This window comes from Aplysia californica, unplaced genomic scaffold, assembly GCF_000002075.1.
Source record: "Aplysia californica isolate F4 #8 unplaced genomic scaffold, AplCal3.0 scaffold00322, whole genome shotgun sequence".
NCBI lineage: Eukaryota > Metazoa > Mollusca > Gastropoda > Aplysiida > Aplysiidae > Aplysia > Aplysia californica.
The window spans coordinates 382,363-399,678 of NW_004797592.1; the positions used below are offsets into that span (position 1 = coordinate 382,363).

Consider the following 17,316-nt stretch of genomic DNA (forward strand, 5'->3'; position numbering starts at 1 on the left):
GTGTATGTGTGTGTGTGTTGTAGCCTATCCGTTCGAAACGTTTGGAGCCCCGAAGAGCGTGCTCTTTGCCAGGGCCATCGCCTCTCGTGGATAGCGGGTGAGGCAGTCCAACCATCCTGAATCCTCCCCAAAGAGATGCCACCGCCGGACCTCCGTGGTGGGGCATCTGTGCAGCTAGTGTTCCAAATCTTGGGGCTCCTCGCAGTACAATGGACAGATTGGGTCCGACGTTTTGTCTAATTTATTTTTGTAGGCCTGCTGCCCAGAGAAGTGACCTATCCTGATTTTTGCCAGTAGTGACTGGTCACTGCGGGACTTAATTTGAGCCTCTCGTTTTAAGGAAATTGCCCAGTATATTTCATTCGTCCACGTATGGGATATCGGTGGGTCTTTTGTGATCAGTTTTATCTGGGTGCACGCATTTTCATATGCAATTTGGCGTCGTGGTCCATCCAGTTTGGCATTACTGTCAGCAAGATCGTTGCTAAGGATATCGCAGTGACCAGGGATCCACTGAATGGTGGATTGGGATGTTGCATTATTCATGCGTAGTCGCATTTGGTCAAGGGATGGGGATGTTCCCACCAATCTCATGCATAGCGATTGACTGTCAGTGAAGATAGCGACCGAGTTGGATGCATCACACTGTTTGTCGATCCAGTCAATTTCCAAGGCTCTTCTCTCTTCTTCGAAAGAGCACGTGAATATGGTGCCTCTCCCTCAGTGTCTCGACAACCGTCCGGTTGGACAGGTCCCCCGTTGTGATGACGACCCCAGCGCCGCCAGCCGTTGTTCCTGCACTCGCGGTGCCGTCAGTGTAGATATTGTACTGTGCGCCAAGCTCTCGTGCTCGATCAAGAGCAGCGCTTCGGATCTTCACACTGGGGTCACTCCTTCCGCTTAGGCCGTACAGGTGGGGGATAACGATGTCGGGGTTGATTCCCCGTTCCCAAGGCCTGGTTTCGAAATAAGCAATGGGCCTCCTCTCGCAGTTGAACTGATGTGGGCTCTTTTAGCTGGCGTTTTCGGCCCTTTTTCGGAAATCTCTGCGTCCCTTTAGAAGTCTGTGCACTTGTTCGGTTGTGGTGTCGTCGGGGGTGGCCGTTGTTCATTCGCAAGACCTTCTCTTTTGATCGGAGGAAGTTAGCATTGATGGTGGGCTCAATGCTTCGGACCCCTGTTTCAGCTCGAAGTGCCTAGATCGGTGAGGACTGGGCTTGAGGGGTGATCAGTGGCAGACATCTGTTTTGAACCACTTCCAGATTATGTATCAGAGCTTTGCTCAGCCACGGTTGCCAGCTGCTGCTCCTAAAGTTGAGGACACTTTGTATATGGTTGAGGTAGACCTTGCTTAGGTCGTCTTTCCGCCATCTCCATTTTGAGTGGGCGACAGCGCCGAGCATTCTCATCTTCTGTGTGGCCTTAGCTATTACTGTCTCAACCAGTTTGCTGAACATGAGCCTGCGGTCGAGTTTGACCCCCATGAGTCTTGCGTAGGGCTCGTACTTAATTGTCAAATTGTCGTGATGCATGGCTTCCATTCCGCATCAGATGTTGCGAGCGTGAAGAATGTAGTCTCGCTCTTCGAGCCGTTCTACGTGAGTTTCCATCGCCTACTTCAGTCAGCAACAGTGTCTACCGCTTTTTGTGCCAGACTTTCGGCGTCTCGTGCCGTGAGTATGAAGCGAGGATAGAGACGTCGTAGAGTGAAATTGTGAGATCATCCGGAAGTAGTTTCTCCAGTTCGTCGATATAAAAGAGGAAGAGGATGGGTGCCTGTGGGAGGCCTTGGCTCATTTTCCTGTTTTTACTCAGTATTCCGTTGAATCGGTGGTCTTGACGATTTTGAAGGAAGTCATTCAGCCACAAAACGTATTTATCTGGGAAACCTCTGTCTAGGAGGGTGTGAAATAGGCGGTCGCGCCAGACCGTGTCGTATGCCTTTGAAAAACCGAGGAGGACGAGTACCGATTTTTCCTTCTTTTGGAAGCCATCGGAAATCTTTTGCGTAAATCTCATTTTGGTCTTTCACACCTCTTCCCCTCCTGAAACCAGCCTGCAGTTCGGAGAACCAGTCGTTCCGCTCGGCTATGTCGTACAGTCGTTCAGATACCATTCTCTGGTGTTGTTGCTGTGTGTGTGTGTGTGGTAGCCTATCCGTTCGAAATGTTCGGAGCCCCGAAGAGTGTGCTCTTCGCCAGGGCCACCGCCTCCCTTGGGTAGCGGGTGAGGCAGTCCAACCTCCCTGGATCCTCCCCGAAGAGATGCCACCGCCGGGCCTCCGTGGCGGGGCATCTCTGCAGCCAGTGCTCCAAATCTTGGGGCTCCTCGCTGCACAATGGACATATTGGATCCGATGTTTTGTCTATTCTATTTTTGTAGGCCCGAAGCCCAGAGAAATGACCGGTCCTGATTTTTGCCAGTAATGACTGGTCACTGCGGGACATAATAAGAGCCTCTCGTTTTAAGGAAAATGCCCTGTATACTTCCTTCGTCCGCGTGTGGCATATAGGGGGGTCTTTTGTAATTAGTTTTATCTGGGCGCACACACTGTCATAAGTAATTTGGCGGCCTGGACCCGGCAGCGCTGTTGCCAGTTTGGCATTACTGTCAGCGAGATCGTTGCCGAGGATATCGCGGTGACCAGGGATCCACTGAATCGTGGGTTGAGGTATTGCATTATTTATGCGTAGTCGCAATTGGTCGAAGGATGGTGATGTTCCCACTAGTGCCATGCATAGTGATTGACTGTCGGTGAAGATAGCGACCGAGTTGGATGCATCGCACTCTTTGTCAATCCAGTCAATGGCCATTTCCAAGGCTCTCCTTTCTTCCTCGAAAGAGCACGTAAATATGGCGCCTTTCTCCCTCAATGTCTCGACAACGGTAGGGTTGGACGGGTTCCCCGTTGTGATGACGACTCCAGCGCCGCCGTCCGTTGTTTCTGCCCTAGCCGAGCCGTCAGTGTAGATATTGTACTGTGCGCCAAGCTCTCGTGCTCGACGAACAGCAGCGCTTTGAATCTTCCCACTGGAGTCACTCCTTCCGCTTATGCCGTACCGGTGGGGAAAAGTGATGTCGGGGTTGATTCCACGTTCCCAGGGCCTGGTTTCGAAGTAAGTGATGGGCCTTCTCTCGCAGTCGAACAGATGTGGGCTCTTTTTGCTGACGTCTTCGGCCCTTTTTCGGAAATCCCTGCGTCCTTTTAGGCGTCTGTGCACTTGTTCCGTTGCCGCAATTCGTCGAGGGTGGTCGTTGTTCAATCGGAGGGCCTTCTCTCTTGATCGGAGACAGTTAGCATTTATGGTGGACTGAATGCTTGGGACCCCCGTTTCAGCTCGAAGTGCCTCGATCGGTGAGGACTGGGCTTGGGTGGTAATCAGTCGCAGACATCTGTTTTGAATCACCTCCAGATTATTTATCAGAGTTTTGTTCAGCCACGGTTGCCAGCTGCTGCTCGCAAAGTTGAGAACACTTTGTATATGAGTGAGGTAGACCTTGCGTAGGTCGTCTTTCCTCCATCCCCATTTTGAGTGCGCTACAGCGCCGAGCATCCTCATCTTCTGTGTGGCCTTAGCTACTACTGTCTCAACCTGTTTCCTGAACGTGAGCCTGCGGTCGAGTGTGACTCCCAGGAGTCTTGCGTAGGGCTCATACCTAATTGACGAATTATTTATCGTGATGCACGGCTTCCATTCCGAGTCAGATGTTGCGAGCGTGAAGAATGTTGTCTCGCTCTTTGAGCCGTTTAGCGTGAGTTTCCATCGCCTGCTCCAGTCAGCAACGATGTCCACCGCTCTTTGTGCCAGACTTTCGGCGTCTCGTGTCGTGCGTGATGAAGCGAGGATAGAGACGTCGTCAGCGTAGAGTGAAATTGTGAGATCGTCCGGAAGTAGTTTCGCCAGTTCGTCGATATAAAAAAGGAAGAGGATGGGTGCCAGGACCGAACCTTGTGGGAGACCTTGGTTCATTTTCCTGCTATTACTCAGTATTCCATTGAATCGGACCCTGGCTTGACGATTTTGAAGGAAGTCATTCAGCCATAAAACGTATGTATCTGGGATACCTCTGTCCAGGAGGGTGAGGAGTAGGCGTTCTCGCCAGACCGTGTCGTATGCCTTTGAAAAATCGAGGAGGACGAGTACCGATTTTTCCTTCTTTTGGAAGCCATCGGAAATCTTCTGCGTAATTCTCAGAATTTGGTCTTCCACACATCTCCCCTTCCTGAAACCAGCCTGCAGTTCGGAAAACCAGCCGTTCCGCTCGGCCATGTCGTACAGTCGTTCAGATACCATTCTCTCCATAACTTTGATGACACAGGATGTGAGGCTTATCGGTCTAAACGACGTTAGTTCCGATGCTGGTTTGGCGGTCTTGAGGAGGGGGACAATGATGGCGTCTTTCCAGACTTGTGGGACATCAGCTGAGCGAAATGACAAGTTGAAGATGGAGAGCAGTTTCTTCAGCGCCTTGGGACCCAGGTTTTTGAGGAAGGACGGGGGGATGTTGTCTGGTCCGGGTGATCCGCGGGACTTCATCTTTGCAATGGCATTCCTCAGTTCCCCGATAGTGAAATCGGGCTGGTCTGCCCTTGGGTTGTTCCGTAAGTATTTCAGTCGCTGTTTGAGTTGCCAGTTTTCGGCTCTGTCTTCTTTCGACATGTTTAGACTGCAGACGTTCGCGTAGTGGTCTGCGAATATGTCCGCCTTATGCTTGCTTGATGTCACCAATCGCCCATTGTGTGACATTGCTTCATTTGGCGAGTTTGTCTCAGGGGTACCGTTGAGGCTTTTTATGATTTTCCACATCTTGGTGTCGTCCTGTGAGTTGGTGGTTTTCTCGAGCAGTTTTCGCCAGGCGTCGGTCTTAGCATCGTTGATCGTCTCCTGCGCCACGTGGCACGCCTCTAGCCATTCTTCGCGGCGGGTTCGCACCTCTTTCCAGAGTCTATTTCGCCTCCGGATTGCTCTTCGAACTGTGGGGGTTTCCCATGTCTTTGTGTGCCTGCCTGGTTTCACAGTGCCGACAATACGGGTACCGGCGTCCATCAGGGCAGTGTGGAATTCAGACACCATGTTCCGGATGTGGTTGTTCGACGGCATTCTAGTCACAGTGTCACGTTGTTGTTGCTGTTGATGACAATACGGCTCTCGATACAACCTCGGTCTAAATAAAATCATTGTTTGATCTTTTAAAGTTGCACATAGAAGCGCTACATTTTTTGGGTCAATTTAGAAATTGGTGGCCTCGATGTTAAGGCGTTCGCTTCTCATTCAAAGGTCTCTGGTTCGAATCCGGGTAGCGACGGAAACATTTTCTTTTCTAAAACTGTCTCTTTTCACCTTTTTTCCTTCTCTCTTGCAATATTCTGTCGTCTGCTTTCGTCTCGACTTTCTACCTCCACCTCCTCACCTCCTTTGCCTCCTCTCCTTTTTGAAACCTTTTTACAGCTTCTCCTTGGCTCCCTCTTACTGCTGTCTTTCAGCCAAACCCCTGATCTTCTGGTAGGAAAGATCTACACCTAGCCTTCTCGGACAAGGGCGAAAAATCTCGGAGGTCTCATGTATAAGTTGCTCATGTTAAAGATCCCTTGGTTGTCCAAAATCAATAAAAGTAGGCTTCGGCCGCCACCAGGGCAAAATTCAAAATTTTCTACCGACTGAAAATGTTTGGTGTGTCCCGCGCGCTCATACGACCATATGCAGTTGCGAGCGCCATAAAATACTTCTCCCCACAAAAAAAAATAAAAAATAAAAAGAACTATTCAATTTTAAAATACTCTTTCATTTTCCTTTAGGACTTTAATCCGACGAAGGAGATCTCCTTTCTATGATGAGGTGTTAATTTTTTTCTTCAATGCCTGGACAACGGCGATACATCGGTAATGAAGAAAACAAAAATTACGATGATTTCTATTTGGTCATGTGTCCAGCACAACTGTGTCCATTTATTTTAAAACATACTTTGATCTCAGGGTTATCATTATTAGGGCACAGTCTGAACACAGTATGAAAGGTGTACTGTATTATTAGGTAACGTAACTATTTATATCCACAGATGAAATGCTCACACGGCCTCACGATAATTCGTTTCGCTACCCATTTTATTTGGATTAGGCTAGACCCACACCGGCGTCGGGCCCGATGGTCAGACCAGACCCGACGATTTTCTGCCGGCTATGGCGCCCATACCGCCACCGGTACCCGACGGTCAGACAACATCAGTTTAATTGTACTAATAGTAGAAAATTGAGTGTAGCAAGAGGAGAAAGTTGTTATTCTTGTTGTGGTTAGGAAAAAAAAAGGGGGGGGGGGGGGCTCTCGTGGTCTAGGGGTTACGTTGTTTGCCTCTCATTCAACAGGTCCCCAACAGCGATGGAAAATGATCTGCTTTAAAATTTTCTCCTTTTGCCTCCTTTCCTGCTCTCATTCTCATGTTATATCGTCTGTTATCATCGCGGCGAGCGCCCACTCTCAAGACAAAAACCAACAGACCGTGGCGGGAAAGGGGACAGAATTTACAGAGGCAAGGTCTACGAAAATTGCCCCCCTTTCGCCCGACGGACGGCGTGGAATGAACAAGTTCATTCCTAAACCGTCTGGTCCGGGACGTCGGGTTTTGGTGTGGGCGGGTTGTCGTTTTTTATTCCCTGTCCTTACTGTTCTGCCGGCGTTCATTCTTTTGTGTTGGAAAACGGTCCGGTCTGACCGTCGGGCCCGACGCCGGTGTGGGTCTACCCTTCATCATCCAAGTTGTTAGGAGAACGAATACTGTTTCAGTCTCATAAGAACTCATCAATATCATTCACATAAATTTAATGTCTAGCGTTTCCAAGTGTCTTTTTACAGTGTGATTAACAAAGGAGAAAAGTGTGGAGCAGCTTTCCTAAGGGTACATCACCCTACCCGGCGAACCCCGGAATCGAATTCTCAATTGAGAATTCAACATCACATTAGATCTATAATAATTTGATAACTTATTGTTGTACATAATGCTTGCACGTAAGGATTGTAATTCCTCTCTAAGCACGTACCTGAAAGCGTCAGCAGCACTAACAGCGAGGCAGAAGGAGATGGAGACGAAGACCCACAAGCTTCCGAGAAGCCGACACGGAAGATACCCAAGGCTCCAATCAATTTGGTAAACCCGGATTTTGATGTAAATAACATGAGGGAGGATATTCTGCAAGACGACGAAAGCTGTGAAATCCAGGAAGCGTTGTTCAGCGTCATGGCAACCGAGGTGGATAAGCTTTATTTCCGGTTAGTAGAACATTAAGCAAGGGACTGTGAGTTGCCGAGAATTGATAGAGAGAGAGAGAGAGAGAGAGAGAGAGAGAGAGAGAGAGAGAGAGAGAGAGAGAGAGAGAGAGAGAGAGAGAGAGAGATGCAGTATTTATTGATGCCATCTCGTTTGCACTTGTGGGTGTGTGTATCTGTGTGTATGTGTATGCATGTTTGTGTGTGTGTATGTGTGTGTGATTGAGTACGTGTATGTGCATGTTTGTGTTTGCATAATAGTGTTTCTCTCTCTCTCTCTCTCTCTCTCTCTCTCTCTCTCTCTCTCCGCCCCCCCTCTCTCTCTCTTTCTCTCTCTGTACTGTATGTGTGTGTGTTTGAAGTAGTAAAGAAGATACTATAATTAAGGGATAGAACAAATAGAGAATAAATGTGTGATTACCAATGTTCAAAAATCAGTTTATGGATTTTCGGATTACAATATCATTTACAAAGTACTCATTAAAAAGATTGAGATTACATAAAAGCAACACAAGTACACATTATCACACAGACATAGACAGCAATTCAAAATTGCTATCGCTTGTCATCATAGTGCGCGCCCGGTTTTTTTAAAATGTAGATCTGTGTTTATCGCTTCTTGTTCAAAGTTGGCCCAAAGACACCCGATCGAAAAAACCTTAGCATAGCCGCCTTGGTATGAATGGCGGAGGTACTTATCATTCGGTCGTTTTTAAGGACAAGCGGGGGTTTCCAGAAATCTAGACCTGCACCAAAAGCGGGCATTGCCCTACCTGAAGGAAAAGTTTGGTTTCATTGGTGTCTATATTTGTTTGGTTATAGAGAAAACTCTCCTTGTCTTTTAAAGAAGCTGAATAAGGACCCAAAAACTTTACCTTTGAGTTTCTCAAAGCAGCATTCTTCGGGATAGCCCCCCTTGTGCTTAAAAGAGATCATTTGTCGTGTTTGTATAATTAATGCTTTATGTTTAATTATGAAAACCCAGAAAGAAGCAGTGTTCCGTGAAATATTAATGCCTTTGTAGCAGATATCACTTTTTTGGTCTTCAGAAACTTTGATGCAAAAGAAGACTGGAAAAGAACAGTTTGCTTCACTTTGCTGGTTCAAGCCGTCGATAACTTCTCTGATTTTGCAGTTTCACTTCAGGTGGGTGTTGACGTTGAGCTTACGGGCTTTGAGGAGAAAAAGGAGGGGCCAGGAAAGATAGATTGTAAGCCTTGATAGGACCTAGGCGAAGGTAAAATTATTGCCATGTCATGGCGAAGGCTACAAAGTGGACACCCTTCTACCCCACCCTGGGCAGACTCGCGATACATATAGCCAGTTACCTCACAAACCAAGCTGAAAGTCGACTGAGGCATTCATCAGCTGAAATCACACTAGTGTGTGTTGGCATATTTCCAGCGAACATTATTTATTGGCTTAGCTCTGTTTCGCGACAGTCTGCTGACCGAAGGTCCGGTTTTGGGAAAATGGGAAAATACAGACAACATAATTCTCATCTCTTAACGAACCATTTTCTCAAGAAATACAAGTGCTAAACTCGTATACCCACGCCAAAGAAAAAGAGAAAGAGATAAATGTCTTTATTTCCTGTTCACTCACTTCTTGTTTATCTTTAGTTGTTGTTGTCGTTGTTGTTGTTGTTATTGTTGATGTTGTTGTCAATGTGCTGTTTGAACCAAAAGAGGCACTGACGCAAAAGCGCAACAGAAACAATTGTGAAGTGATTTTCAGTGTTTGCATATTCTACTGTCTACACGTCCATTACAATTAACAATTAATTTAATGTAGGATGTAAAATAGACTGTGGACCAAGCAGTACTGTACGCCTACAAAAGAAATAAAGTAGAATGATAAATTCAAACAATGTGTCATATATAAATATTTTTAGTTTGACTCTACAATGTGACATAATACATGTATTACGATGGCATTCACAGCTGTAAAATACTTTGAAAAACATAGATCGCAAAAATTTCTGGGATTCTGTTCCAACAGTTCTCAAAGCAACGATTAAAAGCCTAAAACATAGAAAAAAAGATTTTAAAAGCTATAGCACCTCCCCCCTTTCCCCTTATATATACCCGCTTATCCACTGTAAACAAAGCGTATCAATATGCTCGGTACCATAATATAACGTGAATTCAACATAAAGGGAAAAAAGCTACCCAAGAGACATGCCGAATTTAGCAAAAAAGCAAAACTAAAGGTTGAAAAGGAAATGTTTTCGAAATTGTACTGATATTCTTAATAATGGCCCATATGGTAATCTTGCTTTCCTTCTGTCCCAGAGAGCTTGCTGTACCGCAGAGGCCATCAGCAAACGACAGCAGGAGGAAGCAGAAGCGGAAGAAGCAAGACTGGCCGCCATGGCTGCAGAGTCAAATGAAAGCTTTATTTCCGGTTTGTGACCGCACTGTAAATGATACGAGTACAACAGGAGTACATGTACTTTTGTTGGTACGCTGTTAGCTTGGTTACAATACCTTTGAAATACTGTGTGCCAGATGACCAAAGTTCGAATCTTTAATTTTAAGTTTTTTTAACAACTCAAGGATGGTTTTGGGGTTTTATTTTTGTTTGTTAAAAAAACCCACCCTGAGTCGTATAGAAAAGGCCGTTGGATAGGTCCATCCTCTATAAATCAAGCGTTCAGTATTAACATGAATGTCTGTCTCTCTGTGATGTACGAGTGTGTGTGTGTGTGTGTGTGTGTGTGTGTGTGTGTGTGTGTGTGTTTGTTAGAATGGGAACTGGGATTTGACGAAGGGACGGGGCATTGGTGGATGGCAGCTGTCTAAGTCTAAAAGGCACACAGTAACTGAGAGACTTTGACCATTCTTAAACATTCATGAAATTTTCCTTTTTAATTCAGTGCCCTGATGTGTGATGAAGAAATACAATGCCTGTCTTTGAAATACCTATTTAGAGATGGAAACTAAACAAATAAAAACAAATCTTGGTGATTTAAGCCCTGCCCCATCGTCAGAATTTAGATTTAGTGAGGAGTTAATCTAGAAGCAAATAGAAGTTTAAACAAAATGATAAAGCAAAACCTACTGATAATATAATATTGCGTATTCATCAAAAGGCTACGTTCTGTGGGTATGAGAAAAGTGTTACCATATCACTGTACTTTATATTATTCGTCAAAAGCTGTAATGCTTCCTGTCTAGGATTTGATTTAATTTCTTTATTTTCCGTCTTTTGTAGAAACAGTTACTGAGGACGTAGCCACAAAACCTAAAGCCCAGACTAAAGCAGAAGCTGCACCAAAACCAGCGACCGGAAAGGAGGCCCCAGCAACCTCACGGCAGTCGGACGTTCCGGAAGGGGACGCCGAGATAGACCCAGATGGAGAAATGGGTGAAGCGTAAGTTGACATGCCAGGCCAACTATCCAGCACGGAGGGAGGAACGGCCATCTGATTTGTAATATTTCCACTATGGGAACTCACTAAATTATTTTGTGCGGACCAATGTTTCTAGCACAGACTAGACAACTGGGACAGGGACTCTGTGAGTGAAAATGGACTTCAACAAACAACACCGTTTCATGGCAACTCTGGTTAACTGATCGCCTGGGGCTTGACCTAGTAAAGCTGAACTATGAATCTTGTACATTTTGAATGGGAAAATTGGGTAAGGAATTTTAGCTTCAATAAAAGTAATGATACCATCTATGGGGGGCATGAAGTATTTTTGAGAAATGCCCGAAAAAGCGTTTTTCGACGTAGCTAATTTATTAGTAATTAATTTCCCTTTTTTGGTTTATTTTTTGCCATTTTGCCATAACAATTTTCTTTTATTTGGTCCCGTTGATGTTCAGGTCTGAGAACCAATTTATGAGGAACTATATCTTGTCAAAGTTACTATTTATGAAAGACCATTTTCGTTTCGTAAATGCACACAACATAGACAACTTTCCGATCGGCCATACAATCGTAACCACCAGTCAAATAAGTGTGCTTCCCATTGATTAACCTCCCCACTAAAACCCCACAGAGAGACCCCGGCCCCGACAGACTGCTTGTCCATACAGCCACGACATGCTTTGGATCCCGTGAGGTGAAGAAGAACAGTCACGATTTTTTTGCATCTTTTTACGTTTTATGCGGTATTCACACATACAGGAGTAACAAAGCCGAGTAAGACAAAATTGCTTAGTCCTGCAAGTCGGGTCTACTCTGGATACATTTCACCGAGCAATCGGCCTCCCTCCCCGAGTGATATTTCATGCTCGACGTGTGAAATTATTACACGGGAAGCTTGCCGAAATTTTCAAACATGATTAAAATTTTTGCCGAGCGAAAAATGAGTCGCCGACTCAATAACTCGCTTGGGGAAAACTCGGGGAGTACTGACTCCGGGAGTATCAGCAATAGCTCGGCTTGCAAAGATGCATAATATGTTGCCGAGTGACAATGACACGCCGACGAGATCTGAATGGTAGCTGTGTTAAATTTCATACTTTGCGGGTTAAATTATTTCTCGCTGTGTAAACATCTTGCACGGGGAGTCTGAGTTACTCAAGCACAGCGTGCAAAAGTTGACACGACGAGCTTGTAAATATTTCCTGTTGCCAGGTATCGAAAACTGACAACCAGCTTGATGTCATGTTTCTGTGACTGCCTCCAGAAAGTGTTCGCCTTGTGGATGGTGGGGCCAATTTTTTCTGTATTTCTTGGAAAAAACTCTGGAGAAGCTCGGAGGAGGTTCCTGAGGGATGCCGCATCTTCAACTTGCAGTTCAGCCATCAGCTTCTCAAACTGTCCTGAGCTCTTATGAGCCGTGGTCTAACCCAACTGGTCCTCCTCCTCTTCTTGCACCAGCACAACAGCAAGGGCACCATTATTATTTATACATGAAGTATACATCCATCATCTGTGTCATACGAGACATGTTGAAGGAATGAACACAAACATTTTGCCCCCTCTTTATATATTACAACATTGCACACCGACTAACTCAGCGACGGGTCGGCGAGATGGTCAGCATGGTCGTCGACTTTGTCGGCGTGTGAAATTTTACTCGGCCGCTACGTTTCTTGGCTTTGCAAGTGGCCAGGATTCAAACTAATTGCTCAGCAAGACGCTCGGCGAGACGCTCTACGATATGCTCACCGTCCTAAATTATTGCACGGCGAGCGTCTCCCTGAGTGCTTGCCGACATTATAACGCCAACAGTCATGGCCAGATGCTCGTCACGATTAAACCTGAATTTGACAATATCTTATCGGGAATTGCTCGTTCTACTCTACTCCTGTATGTGTGAACACCGCAATAGAGCTGGTATTAGAAGACATAGTATCAACAATAATTAAGATAGGGTCTATATACTAATGATGGTAATAGTAGGACATAGTAGTAGTAGTAGTAGTAGTAGTAGTAGTAGTAGTAGTAGTAGTAGTAGTAGTTACAGTTTTAAACCCAACAGAAAAGACTTCGTTGTCACGACCTACAGTCCTTTAACACTTGCCTTTACGTTTGATTCCATCATCACATTCTCTTTCTTCCTTCCTCATTTCCTCCCTCTCCCTGTTCCTCTCTCTTTCTCTATGTCTCTCCCCCCCCCCCCCACTCTCTCTCTCCTCACTCCTTCCCCCCTCCCCTCGTCTTTTACAAACTTAAATCCTAAAATTCAAAATGAACAAACTGAACGATATCAACTACTTTCCTCTCCCAATGAACACAGATTAAGTGTCAAACGCATTGCCAGTGACTTACAGATACTCGCATTTTTTTTATTCGAGCATTGTCTGTACTGTTAATAGTCCGTATATTGTGTGTACAACACTTTGTTTGATTGCAAAAAGTCGACCCCGACTTCAATATTGTTTTTATTCCAGTCAGCTGCTGCATATATCAAATGAAAAAACTTTGTTCTCTAAGGTTCCAAGACCAGTATTATGGCCGCTTGCAATCCTGTATGTATCATCTGTTAGACGACGCATTCGGCAAAATGGACGTACTGTTTGCCACTGAGAAAAAGGAACCAATTAGTCTGCGATACAGCGAAACAGGATTTACAAAGTTAGTACTCGCTATCATTTGAACCTTGATACAATGACCTGAGAAATGTAAGTTTGAAGACAATTTCTGCTCTCTTGATATGTTGCTGCCAAAATATACCTATCAAATACTGTTGTCATTAGTAGATACTCCTGTGATGAAGGCTACTTTTGCCAGTAGAAGCTAAACCTGTGATATACTGTTGTCAGTGGAACTAAACCTGTGATATACTGTTGTCAGTAAAGGCTAAACCTATGATATACTATTGACAATAGAAGCCTACTCCTGTGATGTACTATTTCAGACATAAGAAGACATAATATATTTTTGTAAGTTGGATCTTGTCGATTGCTCAAATTGTATTCGCGGACATCAGTCCTTATTGTATATTTTTCATTCTTGTAAACACCAAGAAAAGCTTACACGTATGTGAACACGATTGTGCCAACAACAGTGCACTGTTGCACATAGAGTGGATGCAAGTGTCGAAGATTGACGATGGAACTTTTCGTCTGCCCCATACATTCGCATTGCCTGTCCACCATAATAACATTTATCATGACTGGCTGTCTTTTTGAATTGGTTACTTGCCCTTTTGCAGGATCCGCGACATCCCGATGCCAGTGGACACCGACAAGATACTGAGAGCGCCCTTGCCCCCTCCCTGGGTGAAGGTTGCCCAGATGATGGACAGCACCGTTGCCGCTATTCGGCAGCACAGGGAGGAGGTGGAAGAGGCTGATCATCAGGCAGACGGGACAGTTTAGATAGGGGCAAAGATGTTATATATAATAACTTGATTAACATGTGTCAGGCATGGGGGCCTTCTTACCCTCATGGACATGGCCGGCGTGCCCCCATTTACATGAACACGTCGCCCCCCCCCTCCCGCTCCCCACGAGTTCTAGTATGTTTAACACCACCCTGCCCCCATATTTCAGTGGAAGCTTGTAGATTTCCTCCTAAGACCGCCGAGACGCCTCCACGTAAGTCTCGAAAAGCACTCACCCGTCTGCTGAACTGCGCCCTTGAGGTTCTGCGTCTCAGAGTGGATACACGCAGACATCGTTTGTTTACGTGGGGGACATCACTGCCACGAACTCTAGTACTAAATATAACCTGTTTGTGTGGGGGTCATGATGGGGGACACCCGGAGGAGGTGGAAGAAACTGATCTCCTCTTAGAGAAGGGGTGTCAAACTCAATCGCACGGATTCTTTTTTTTTGGGGGGGGGGGGGGGGGCAAACGGAAACTACCCTTCAAGTTGGGGCCGAACTGGATAAACAGCCACGAAATCAAACGTTTTATAAAAAAAAACAATAAAACGAATTAAAACAGACAGAAGTTGAAATAATAACGCATCAAAACATATCAACTTTTTGCTCTTATGCTAATGATGCAGAGCTGGATTTTTTGGGTATCTTTCCTTGGCAACTAATTTCGGAGTAAGGTTCTGTGTCGTGCAGCTTCTAAGGACGGATACTTAAATTCTATTCTATCGCGGGACGGATATGATTGTTCGCCAGGCCGGACGCGGCCCAGGGACAACTGTATCATAGGGGATAGATAGTTAAAGTTATGGTCTTGGATGACCAGTGTATTGATCGTGATGGCGGTCGAGGGCGTGGTTCATAAAGTTGATGACGGTGGTGTTGGTGAAATACCCCCCCCCCCAACCACCGAGTTGTAGTGACGGAGGTAGTACTGAGTGTTCACTGCCAGTCGAATTCATTTGAATGAGTCAGGACCAGCCACACTTTTCCGTGGAGGGGGCAAACGCTACCATTTTAATTCAATATGACCTTCACAATCAAAGGTGTTGGTATTTCAAGGTCGTGAGTTGAAAAGGGCGTATTGTGCCAAAACGGTGGTGGTCATGATCCCTCTGTGGAAGAGAATGTAGCTGGACCCTAATCAGTTTGACTGAATTCGAGTGGCAGTGTGCACTGGGTACATGGTAGGTGGTCATGGGTAACGAGGTAAATATGTCGAAGTAACGGCTGAAAAGTTGTTGATAGTCTTCTTCCAGAAATAGTAAAAGACACAGGCTTTTTTTTAAAAGCTGCTTTCAAAATTATAGAGAGGAAAAACTCTTATTTTTTTTAAAGTGGAAGAAAGGTTGACATTCGTAATTTGAACAGTGGACAACAAAGTAAAGTAAGAGGGAATGATAGATTCGGATTACCTTAGGAATATACAGGTAACTGAGGTGACTTTAGTTGGCGACCGAAAGTCAAATATGGTGTTAGTTTCTTATTTCACGGCTAGGTGATTGCTACTGTTTTTTATAGACTGGAAGCGTATATAATAGAAAAAAAATCGGTTGTTTGTAATAGTGATAGCTATACAAGGGGAGTCATGGGAACAGCCATCTGATAGAGCGGTTAGAGGAGTGGAGTTCAGAAGCAAAGATAGGCATAGCTTAAATCAATCGACAGTACGCTTTAACAGGACAGTATTACAAGGAGGGAAGGGACATATTACATTTCTAGTAGGACAAGCGATGAGGAGAGAGGCAAGTGGTGACACTGATTTGAATATCACTAAATATTCAAACCTGATTCTTATTTCCAAAAAGGCAAAGAAAGAATGCCCTTTGTGCTCCTTAACATTTTGATCTCTGAACAATTCGAGAATAAATAAATAGTTATTTTCCTAAATATGAAATAAATGTTCTCTTGCTTTCTTTCATGTTTTTGAATCAGACTGATTTTTTTCAAACGCTGAGGTACGAAAGAGAATCACCAACGTAGTGGGGCAGCTTGAAGATCTACTGACAACAGTGAAGAGACAAAAATTAAAATTGTATGGGCATATCGCAAGATCCACAGGATTGCCAAAACAATCCTGCAAGGAACTGTACAAGGAAAGAGAAAGAGAGGAAGGCAGAGAAGGAGATTGGAGGACAACATTACAGAGTGGACAAGAAAGACGATAGGTGACAATCTGAGGAAAGCAGAGGACAAAATAGTAAATAGATGGCGAGAGCTGGTTTTCAGATGCAGTGGTGCCCCCACGGTTGCCCCAACCACGGGATAGAAGAAGAAGAAGATTTTGTTATGTTGGGTGAAACGAGCCTTAATCTATTTATTTTCGAGTCCTTTGTCGTAATACATGACAGGAATTCTGTTAAAACCTCAGGTTGTAATATTTTGAGCCTGAAGTTGTTTTGATATCATGTTTGGATTACCGTGGTAAAAAAAAAAATACTCACTTGGAACGTTCAAGACTCGGGTAATAAGGATTTAAAACGGGAATGGATATCAGAAATAAAAACCAAGGGTGAGCTCAGTCAAACATTTCCAAGGAATCCAGAACAAATCTGTCTTACCCAGGGGAACTTAAGGGCCGGGGGGGGGGGGGGGGAGGGGGTCGCTGTCCGGTTGACAAACCGTGACAGTGGTCAAAACATAATACCTTTCAAGTGCTATCCTAACCGCCCTTGTAATGGCATGCGAATGTCATGTCTAACTAATCTATAGATGTAAGTTGTTGTTTCTAGGTAGGGTGACCTATGGCATGACTTATAGGTTAGAACTGGGGGGGGGGGGGGGGGGGTTAGCCAATTCTATGACGACCTCTTTCGATAATCTAAGCAATAATTTTCAGCCTCTCGTCTTCCGCTTAGTCTTACTATTACTGAGGAAGAGATAAGGTCTGATGTGAACACTGATCCACCCCCCAAGAAAAAAGAAAGAAAGAAAAAAAAAAGAAAAAAGTAAAATAAACACAAATCAAAGCTGTGCCATAGAACTCGGTCAAGCCAGTATGATTCAGGGATGTGCCAGGCTATGACTGATCGCCTTCATTAAAAAGGAGGAGGGGCAGTCTATGAAGAAAGATCAGCTATGATAGGAATGATGTCATTACGAAATGACAAAGAGAAGAAACTGTAGACCGTGGGAAAGGAGCAAAACATTGACGTTGGCCGAAACAAATACACTGGGGACTATGCACCACGAATGTCTCGGCGAAATCTATGCCTCGAGGCAAGAGACGATTTGCCGATAAAACGAATGTGGAAAGGTAAAGAAACTGTGGCGT

The 17,316-nt window shown here is 45.0% G+C and overlaps 1 protein-coding gene across 1 annotated transcript in view; it reads left to right on the forward strand.

Annotated features, from left to right (window-relative positions):
- Positions 1–15,945, forward strand: part of LOC101858791 — a 27,637-nt gene extending 11,692 nt beyond the window's left edge. The window contains exons 6-12 of the mRNA XM_005102360.3: positions 7,027–7,262; positions 8,309–8,405; positions 9,554–9,665; positions 10,476–10,635; positions 11,267–11,329; positions 13,153–13,293; positions 13,874–15,945. Coding sequence (XP_005102417.1) covers positions 7,027–7,262; positions 8,309–8,405; positions 9,554–9,665; positions 10,476–10,635; positions 11,267–11,329; positions 13,153–13,293; positions 13,874–14,039 — 975 coding nt within the window. The 3' untranslated portion in view covers positions 14,040–15,945. The remainder of the gene's footprint in view (positions 1–7,026; positions 7,263–8,308; positions 8,406–9,553; positions 9,666–10,475; positions 10,636–11,266; positions 11,330–13,152; positions 13,294–13,873) is intronic.
- The last annotated feature ends 1,371 nt before the right edge of the window (positions 15,946–17,316 follow it).